Source organism: Ostreococcus tauri, assembly GCF_000214015.3.
Source record: "Ostreococcus tauri WGS project CAID00000000 data, contig chromosome 03, whole genome shotgun sequence".
Taxonomy (NCBI): domain Eukaryota; kingdom Viridiplantae; phylum Chlorophyta; class Mamiellophyceae; order Mamiellales; family Bathycoccaceae; genus Ostreococcus; species Ostreococcus tauri.
In genome coordinates, this window is record NC_014428.2 from 213319 (window position 1) to 222560 (window position 9242).

The window sequence follows — 9242 nt, forward strand, 5'->3', positions numbered from 1 at the left end:
CCCGCCGCTCTCCCGACCTTCGCCCGGCGGTCGCGCGCGCGCCGTTTTCGTCACATTGTCACCGCTCACGCGCGCGCGCTTCGTCCGCGTCGTCGCCGCGCGCGCGAGGGCGTCGAAGTACGCCTCGCGCTTCGCCTTGAGGTCGTCCGCGCGCGCGTCCGCCATCGCGCGCGCGGCGGTGCGACGGGGACGACGCGACGATGATGGGATGATGGTTCATGGACCCCCTCGAACGTGGTGTTTTCACGAGTGATGACTCGTCGATACCGCGTCCAGGCTGGGCCCGATCGCCATCGCGCGCGGTGACGGGCGACGGACGACGCACGGCGACGCGCGCGCGGACGACGGACGTCGACGACGAACGCGGTGGCCGACGGCGCGCGCGCGCGACGGGCTCGCGGCGACGCGCGACGGGCGATCGATCGAGCGGTGGCGTCGAACGCGATGACGATGAACGCGATCGCGACGACGCGACGACGACGACGGCGATGGACCGCGGCGGCGACGACGGCGATGGTGATGACGGTGGTGATGTCGTTGACGACCGCGGTGAGGGGGGAGACGTGCGGGACGGGGTGCGCGCCGAATTCGGAGATCGCGCGGGCGACGCGCGTCGCGGCGGAGGCGGACAAGGCGCGCGCGCGGAGCGTGGAGGAGAGTAAAATCGCGCGTGAGGGGTTGGAACGGGCGAAGCGAGAGGTGAAAGAGACTGGGGTGAAGATGATGGCGCTGGAGCGGGAGATGGAGAACGTTCGAACGACGTTGAAGCAGAGTCAGAGCGAGAGCGCGTCGCTGGAACGGACGCTCGCGGAGACGCGAGAGGAGCTCGCGAGGTCCAAGGCGAGCGATTCCGCTCGCGTTCGGGCGTTGGAGGAGCGCTTGATCGCGGCTGAGGAGGCTTGGGCGCCGGTTTGGTTGCGACGACGGGCGGATAAAATCGTCAAGACGAGCCAAGAGCGAACCGCTCGGGCGGTGCAGTTTGGCAAGGAGAAGATCCCGGAGGTCGTCAACGCGGCGAAGGCGAGAACGAAGAAAGTCGTGGAGACGAGTAAAGAGCACACCACCAAGATGATTCAGGCGAGCAAGGAGCGAACGAAAAAGGTGGTCGACGCGGCGAACGAGCATTTCCCGAAAGTGGTCAAGGCGAGCAGAGAGCAAACGACAAAGCTCGTCAACGCGGGCAGGGGCGTCGTTGGTAAGGTCTCTCAGGAGGTCGGTCACATATCGGAGAAGCTCACTGTTCTGAAGGACCTGAAGGACGACTTAAAAGAGGCTCGTAAGATTCATGAGAAGAAGAGCAAGACCGGCAAGGAGCCGAAAAGGTATCCGGAAAAGTTTTCAACGAGACAAGCCGTTCGCGCGTATGAGCTCGCTGATGAATTTGCGGCGGCATCGCGCGCGGGAAAGGCCTCGGCGACTCGCGTCGTCGTTTCGACCAAGGAGGCTAGTAAGAAGGGGCTTCAGCGTGCTCGCGTCGCGATGAAAGAGCAGCTCGAACGTTTGAAACCGATGACGGAGCGACTGCGCACAGCCACAAAGAAGCACGTCGGCGTAAAGCTCGTCCCGTACGTGCTCGCCATTCCCGTCGCAGCTCTCCAAAAAGAGCTCTCTGGATACAATACTTATCAATTAGCCGAAAGGATCGCCGACACGTTGCTCACGCTCATCGCGACCGTCATCCTTTTGATGATTGTCAAGGTGCTTTTCTTCAGTCCGTTGGATGAAAACGCGGCGACGTACTCGATCATGAAAGTCCCACAGGAGAACGGCGTGGACGTCATCATCCGCCTCCCAGGGGTTGAGAGCATGGATGAGATCGATTTCCGATTTGATCAGACGTTTAACCAAATCCACATCGACACCGACGAGACGAGGCACAGCGAGCTCATTGTTGTGCCCAGGTGCAAAATCGGAATCAAGCGGTGGGCCAGACCCGAGCCGAAGTTTTTAGACGGTGAAGAGGTCCTCTTGGTCGAACTCCGTCCTATTCAGTTGCGGGCGAATGGTACAGTACATTCCGATGATATCATGGAGCCGCCACCGCCGCCGAGACAGCCGTTCGCGCCGAGAAACAGCAAACCATTTGAGCCAGTTTCCAAACGCGCGGCGCCTCGGAAAAAAGCATCCACAGAAAAAGTGTCCACGCGCTCGACGAGAAGCCGTCGATAATCGGAATAAAATCACATTTCTATCATCTATCTACGTGCCGCGCGCTTAGTCTCCGCCTCGAACTGACTCGCGATGAGCTTCTGTATGCTCGCGCTCTCTTTGTCTACGAATGAAGCATCCGTCGCGTCTCGACGTCGAGCCATCACTTTCTTCACGACCTTTTCTTTGACTATTTCGGACAGCGAGTCATCGTAAGCGCCAGATTCCACTAGTGACTTGATGTACGTGCGACACAGCGCGCACACTGCGACTTCTGGCGACACCATGACTTCTGGCGACACCATGACTTCTGGCGACACCATGACTTCTGGCGACACCATGACTTCTGGCGACGGTTGCTCGATGTCATCCGACTCAATGGTCTTGGCGTCGTCAACATCCTCCACGGACTCATCGAACCATCGCGGGTGGGCGTTACCGCTTCTGTGTCTACACGCGTCGATGAAAAACGTGAACGCATCCCCTCTCACCGTTCGCGCGACGGAGAGATCCACCCCATCCGCTGCGTCGCACTTGTACTCCTGCTTCAGAGCTCCCGGAGCCGGTTTCACCGACTCACCTCCGCGAAGCATGAGCTGCGCCGCCATATTTTTATACGTCACCTTGCTCGTCGCCTTGGCGTGAATTTTCCCCTCCTCCGTCACCGCCTCCCCAATCGCGCGCGCGCGCTCTTTCGGATGCGTTCGCAACCACTCCTCGCTCACCGCAGCCCGTGGCCCGACACCCGCGGCGTCTCTCAACTTTTTCGCAGCGAGCGCGTCCAGAAACCGCTGCCGCGCCGCCCGCGGCACCTTACTCGGCGCTCGTATCGAGAACGCCTGCTCCACCATCGGCCGCTCGCCGTCCGGTAACATCCCTAGCATCACCGAGTTCGCTTTTGCCTGTCGCTCCGCGTCCTCCGCCGTCCCGCGCGTCGCCGTCCCGCGCGTCGCCGTCCCGCGCGCGTCATTCACCCTCTGCACCGCTCCCGTCCTCTCCGTCGTCCCCGTCGGCGCTCTATCGCCTCGCGGGCGATACGGCGCGTCTCTCCTTTCGCTTCGTTCCTCGAGCGGGAGCCAATCACGCGCGCGTCGGCGTCCGAGGGCGCGAAATTCGCTCGAGGCGTTCGCATCCGTCCCGCTCTGCGAGCGCTCCGTGTTCGTCGTCGACGCGATCGCGATCGCTCGGGCGCGCTCGAGGATGTCCTCGCGTTTATTGGACGTGTTCATCGGTCGTCACTCGGGACATCACGCGATGCGGCGCTTTGTGAGGCGAGGCGTGTTGAGGTCTGTCTGCGCTACACGCTCGAGTCTCGCGTCGGTTGCGTCTCGGGCGATTTGGGCGCCGATAGGGCGTGCACGACCTTTCTGACGAGCTCCTTGGCGTCTTCGCACGGTGCGCGACCGAGGGAACGGCGGGATGCTCGAAGTTTGATGAGTCTGTCGTAGGCGACACGCGACGACGCGCGAAGCGCGGCGAGCGTCTCTCGCTCCGAAGCGGCTCGACCGAGGACGGGGATCCAGAGGTCGGGATTATCGCCGACGGCGGTGGCGGCGGACTTGGCGGCGCCGATGGCATCGTCGACGGTGAAACGACCCTCCGGAATGTCCGTCTTTGAGCCCGAGTCCTCGTCCAGGAGCGCCTCAAAGGCTGCGATGAAATCGTCGATGAGTCTCTCGCGCGTGCTCTCACCTCGATCGCTCAGCAGAAACCTGAGCGCGTCCTCCATCGCCGTCTTCGTTGCCCTTCGTGCCTCATCTTCGCCACTCAGTGATTCCTTCTCGCCAGACGCAAGCTCCGACAGGCCTGCGATCGTCTTATCGAGCGCCTGGCGACAATCCGATCGAGTCTCAGTCTCCGACGACGCCATCGGAGTAGCTTCCACGCCGTACGCTCGAATGAGGCGAATCAATCGCTTGTAACGAATCGAACCATCCTCGGCGAGCAGAAGACGTCGCAGACTCTCCCGCATCTCCGGACTTCGATCGCTTAGAACGCGCGATAACACGAAGGGGTAACTCCTATCAACGACGCGAAACGATGGATCAATCGTAGTCGCCGTGCCCTCCAAAGCCGCCAACGCGCGAAGAATTCGCGAGAAGTACGGCGGTAACCTAAAGCCGTGCTTCATGAGCGCCGTCGAAAGTTGAGAGACGACGCCCATGAAGTCGTTACTATTTCTAACCTTGGTCGTGCTCTCACCAGCGAAGACAGATCGCAGCGCCTCCTCCGCCGCGGCTCTATCAACGTGCGGCGGAAGAAAGTTCATCACGCGCAAGTCGTCCACCAACCCACTAGGGTCGCGATTGACGAATCCTATCAAGCCTCGAACCATCGCTCGCCTGGTCTCGATCGGGACCTCCACGGTCATCCCGAAATCTAGATACGTCAGCCCGCCGTTTTCGGCCACGATCAAGTTTCCAGGGTGTGGGTCGGTGTGCATGAATCCCGACGTCAGCAACTGATGAAGGGACGCCCTGAGGCCGCGATCGAGCACTTCATTCGGTACAATCCCTCTAGATTCCATCATCGCCACGTCCGTGAGGCGCAAACCCTCGACCCACTCCATCGTGAGCACCGTTTGCGTGCTCAAAAAATCAACCACCCTGGGGGCGTACACCAGTCCCGCCAGCCCCACGCCGGCGTCGCCGTCCGGGGCGTACATCGCCCTGAACCGCTCACAACTCTCGGCCTCTTTGTTATAATCCATTTCTTCGAATATTCTACCCACGAGCTCGTCGACAATGCCCACGACGTCGCTCTTAAAATTCCTCCAATAGCCTACAAATCCCGCGAAACGGCGCAGGATCACAGCGTCAAGTGCCACGAGCTCTGCCAACCCCGGACGCTGCAGTTTAATCGCTACGTCTTGCCCACCTGGAAGCGTCGCTCGATACACCTGCGCCAAAGACGCCGCCGCCACGGGCGTCTCGTGGAACTTTTCAAAAAAATCAACCCCCAACCCCAACTCGCGCTCGAGCGTTTCCAGACTCGTCGCCGCGTCTTGCGGCGCGAGCGCGTCTTGCAATTTCGCCAGCTCCTCGACGTACTCCACCGGAAATACGTCGGCGCGCGTCGACATCACCTGTCCAAGCTTTATGTACGCCGGTCCGAGCCGCGCGAGCGTCTCCGTGAGCCTCTGCGCCCGCCTTCTTCGCTCGCCCGCCCGCGCGGCGACGCCCAGACCGATCGCGCCGAGCTCGTACGCCACCACCAACGCCCGTCTCAAAACCTTCATCGGCCGACGCTTAAAATACGCCTCGAACGCCTCGACGTCGTACCGCAATTCCCCCCGCCACGGCGCGCGCGCGTCCGGGCTCGCGCGCGCGGCGCCGTCCCGCGCGTCTCGCGCCCGCGCCGCGCGCGCCTCCACCGCGCGCGCGCGCGCGCGCGCCAGTCCCCCCGACCCCCACCGATCGACGCCATCGCTCGACGCGCGCGAGCTCGACGCCGTCGCGCCGCTCGCGACGCGCGCGAACGCGCGCGCGGTGACGTCGAGCGCGCGACGTTTCGCGTCGACGTCGCTCGAGCGCCTACACGCGCGCGCGATCGCGCGCGACGCCTCCGAACCCCGCGCGAGGTCCGATGCGACTCGACGCATCGCGCGCGACGGTCCCGATCGACGCGCGACGTCGAGCGCGGCTCAGGACGCGCGCATGGCGAGGACGTGGGTGCGCGAGACGAACGATCGGCGTCGCGCTTTGACGCCACCCCGCGGCGCGCGCCGCTTTCGCGACGTCAAACTCGCCGGAATCGTCGAGGGATTCATGCGCGCGAGCGCGCGCGCGTCCGCGCGTTCGATGAAGGACCACGCGCGCGGCGCGAGGACGCGATGTGGAAGGACACAGGCGCGACCGATTATCCAAACGAACCGCTCCGAAACGCTCTTCAGACGCCGGGTCTCGCGCGCGTCCACGGATGAGGACGGATACTGGGTTCCGGGACCGTTCTTACGACCCGAGGGATCGCCCGCGGCGGAGGCGTACACCGGACCGACGGTGTGGCGGTTGATGCAGGCGGAGCTCGTCGAGAGCGGCGTGGAGCAAATCGCGCCGGCGAGCGCGAAGGCGATGTCCGAGAGCGATGGATGGACGCTGTTGGACGTGCGACCGACTGGGGATTATGAACAGAGGCACTGCTGGGGGGCGGTGAACGCGCAGTATTATCGAGCGCTCGACGCGATGGATCCGAGGAACTGGGCGAACAGCGCGCTGAGCGCGCTCATCTTTCCGGAACGCCTGACGGACGGGAAAGGTTACCTGAACGTGACGGAGAACGAAAATTTTATCGATGAGATTTTGGAGAGCGTGGAGTGGGGGAGTAAGCTGATCTTGTACGACGACGTCGGGGGAGTGCTCGGTGAGCCTGGCGTGAACTATGAGAACGGCGTGCAGACGCCGTCGCTCATGGCGCTGTACGAGCTCGCGGCTCGAGGATGGGGGACAGAGAATCTCCTGCACATGGCGGGTGGACTGACGTACTGGGATGAGGTCGAGCAGTTCGACTGCGGTGAGATTCCAAAGGACGACGCGTGAATCGAGCTCGCCGAGCGAAGGCGACGGTCGACTGATGGATCCAAGACTGAACTCTGACGATATCTATCATATGCTGCTACCTACGTGTAATATCGCACGCTCTAAACTCTAGCCCACTGATGCACTCATGCGACGCGTCACCACGTCACCACCCGCTCTGTCGAAGGGTCTCGTACGCGCCGAAACTAATAGCCGAGCCCGGCGCCACGGACGCCACGCGCGTGACGACACCCGCGAACAATCCTCTCACACCGTCGCGCTCGACCACGCGTCGTAGAACGCTAAACAGTGTCGCCGACGCGCGATCGTCGAACCGAAGCGTCTGCAAACGCGTCTTGGCCAAATCGAGCGGGTGCGTCAGCGTCGTCGCCGCCGCAGCCGCGCCGAGCCCGCACGCCGAGCTCACCGCCGGCATCACCTCCTCGCCGCCCCCGATGAACCCCCGCAGGCGTTCATAAATCACGAAATACGTCGCCGACCACGGCCACCAGACGAAATTCTGTGCCCAGTACCCTCGAAACAAACCGCGCGCGCCCTCCTCGCGCGCGATGACCCGCGCGGCGTGCGCCCAATTCCGATACGTCCCCGCGCGCTCATCGACCCCTAACACCGCTTGCGTTTGCAACCGCTCCTTTATCACGTCCATGGGCGTGTACACGACCCCCGCGAGAGCCTGCGCCCACATTCCCGTCGCCGCGAGCGCGAGCGCGCCGTCTCCGAGCTCTCGTCGTCCGCTCTCGTACCCGACGAAGTACGCCCCCGACGCCGCGGGCGCGAACATCACCACGGCGCCGAACCCACTGTATAACCCTCTCCCGAGCATCGTCGTCCCGGACGTCGACGCGAGCGCGCCGAGGACCTGCGCGCGTGATTTCATCGTGTCGAGCGGATGGGTGACGAATCGCGACGCGACGCCCGCGATCGCGCCTCTCGCGCCGTCCGCGACGGACGAAGAGGACGGTGACACCACCGCGGGCGTCCCCGCATCATCGCCCATCTCGAGACGCGGTGAGGAGTGAGGAGTGAGGAGTGACAATCACGAGCTACCGCGGGTCGGCGACGTAGCGCGCGACGTCGACGCCAGAGAGTTCGGCGATGCGATCCCGATCATCGAACGGACGCCACGTCGCGTTCGGTGGTGACGCGAGTCTCACGGTGCGACCGCACGCGTCGTAGGCGCTGAAGTTGAAGCGCGCGATCGCTCTGGACTCGCGCTCGAGCGCTCGAGACGCCGTCTTCGGCGAGCGATGGAACGCGACGGCGTCCTCGAACACCACCAGAGCGCCCCCGCTCGCGTCGATGGGGACGAAATTCTCCGCGCACACCAATCTCGTCGCTATCGACTGATTTCCAAAGTCAACGACGTGCTCGGCATCCGTCGTCGACGCGTCGCTCGCGTCGTCGTCCGCGAGCGCGTGCTCGAACCACCGTCCGCCGACGTCCTCACCTCCCTCGCCCACGTCCACCAACGCGTGCCCGATGTACTCCCCCGGCAAGTACCCATCCCTGTGCCACATCACATTCGTCCCGTTGCGCGGCGCGAACACCTCGACGTCGCCCGCCGCGCGCGTCGCCTCCGTCCGCGCCAACAACCCGTCCCAAATCGCCAACTTCACGTACGCCTCCAACGACCGCCACGGTCCGTCCGCCGACGCCTCCGCGGCATCGAACCCTTCGACGCGGCACCCACGGTCGTCGCACGTCCACCGCGCGCGCGCGCCCGCGGCGCGAAGCGCGACGGACGCGCGCGATGGAAAGCGCACTTTTTCACCGAGCACGCGCGCCAACGGCGGCGCCCGCGCGTCGCCCCCTCTCCCGCGCGTCGATCGATACAACCGCGCGCGCGTCGCCGCGCCGTCGTCCTCGACGTCGCAGACGTCGATCGCGCGCCCGTACGCGCCGTCGCGCGCCATGACGCGCGCGCGTCGCCGAGCGCCGAGCGAAAGTACCCGTAACGCAATCGACGCCCTCGACGGTGAAATGAACGACAAAGAATCGCATCGTTCGGATGTAGCTGCGCACCCTCTTACGAAAATACCAACAAATGGTCGGCGGATTTTGACTAATCTCCGTGTTGGTTGTGATCCAGCTACCCTCAGCCAATGGCTGTATTCAGTTTCGACCGGTACCTGGCGCCCAAAGTTTTGAATTATGAGACCGGCGAGCTCCCTCGCCGACACGTCAAAAGACCGAGGTTCGAGGCCTCGAGGTGCGCGAGAGGGAAAGCCTTTCGCGCGCGATTACTCGCCGATGCGTCGTTCGTCTTCACACGCCTCGTCCCCGCGTGGTCGAGTCCAACACGTGGCGTCGCACGCGCGACGCACTCGCGCGTGTCGTCGATGTCTCGCGAATGCTTTTCATGTAGTGGTATTCCTTATGTAGTAGTATCTCTGAAGTCGTAAAGGACGGCGCGTCGACCCATGTACCGCAGATGGAGATTGCGCCATCGCGTCACTCGACGGGTCGCGTGCCGTGTGACGGTTTGATGGTTCATGACTCATGAGAACAGTGGTACTCCAGTGCTCGACACCGACGATCGACGTCGACGGCGCGCGTCCC

The 9242-nt window shown here is 63.4% G+C and overlaps 6 protein-coding genes across 6 annotated transcripts; 2 read left to right on the forward strand and 4 right to left on the reverse strand.

Moving 5' to 3' along the window:
- Nucleotides 1–444: 444 nt before the first annotated feature.
- Nucleotides 445–2169, forward strand: OT_ostta03g01240 (unnamed product; the record flags this gene model as incomplete). Its single annotated transcript, XM_003077982.2, has 1 exon — nt 445–2169. The coding sequence occupies one exon, from the start codon at nt 445–447 to the stop codon at nt 2167–2169; it is 1725 nt and encodes a 574-aa protein (XP_003078030.2).
- Nucleotides 2170–2195: 26 nt separating this feature from the next.
- On the reverse strand, nt 2196–3377 carry OT_ostta03g01250 (unnamed product; the record flags this gene model as incomplete). The annotated part of the gene is made up of 1 exon (XM_022984710.1): nt 2196–3377. The coding sequence occupies one exon, from the start codon at nt 3375–3377 to the stop codon at nt 2196–2198; it is 1182 nt and encodes a 393-aa protein (XP_022838445.1).
- A 68-nt stretch (nt 3378–3445) lies between these two features.
- On the reverse strand, nt 3446–5749 carry OT_ostta03g01260 (Protein kinase-like domain; the record flags this gene model as incomplete). Its single annotated transcript, XM_022984711.1, has 1 exon — nt 3446–5749. The coding sequence occupies one exon, from the start codon at nt 5747–5749 to the stop codon at nt 3446–3448; it is 2304 nt and encodes a 767-aa protein (XP_022838446.1).
- Nucleotides 5750–5804: 55 nt separating this feature from the next.
- On the forward strand, nt 5805–6683 carry OT_ostta03g01270 (Rhodanese-like domain; the record flags this gene model as incomplete). Its single annotated transcript, XM_003077985.2, has 1 exon — nt 5805–6683. One exon carries the CDS (start codon nt 5805–5807, stop codon nt 6681–6683), a length of 879 nt encoding a protein of 292 aa, XP_003078033.2.
- Nucleotides 6684–6828: 145 nt separating this feature from the next.
- OT_ostta03g01280 (Mitochondrial substrate/solute carrier) lies at nt 6829–7680 on the reverse strand (the record flags this gene model as incomplete). Its single annotated transcript, XM_022984712.1, has 1 exon — nt 6829–7680. The coding sequence occupies one exon, from the start codon at nt 7678–7680 to the stop codon at nt 6829–6831; it is 852 nt and encodes a 283-aa protein (XP_022838447.1).
- A 46-nt stretch (nt 7681–7726) lies between these two features.
- OT_ostta03g01290 (unnamed product) lies at nt 7727–8596 on the reverse strand (the record flags this gene model as incomplete). Its single annotated transcript, XM_022984713.1, has 1 exon — nt 7727–8596. One exon carries the CDS (start codon nt 8594–8596, stop codon nt 7727–7729), a length of 870 nt encoding a protein of 289 aa, XP_022838448.1.
- Nucleotides 8597–9242: the final 646 nt, after the last annotated feature.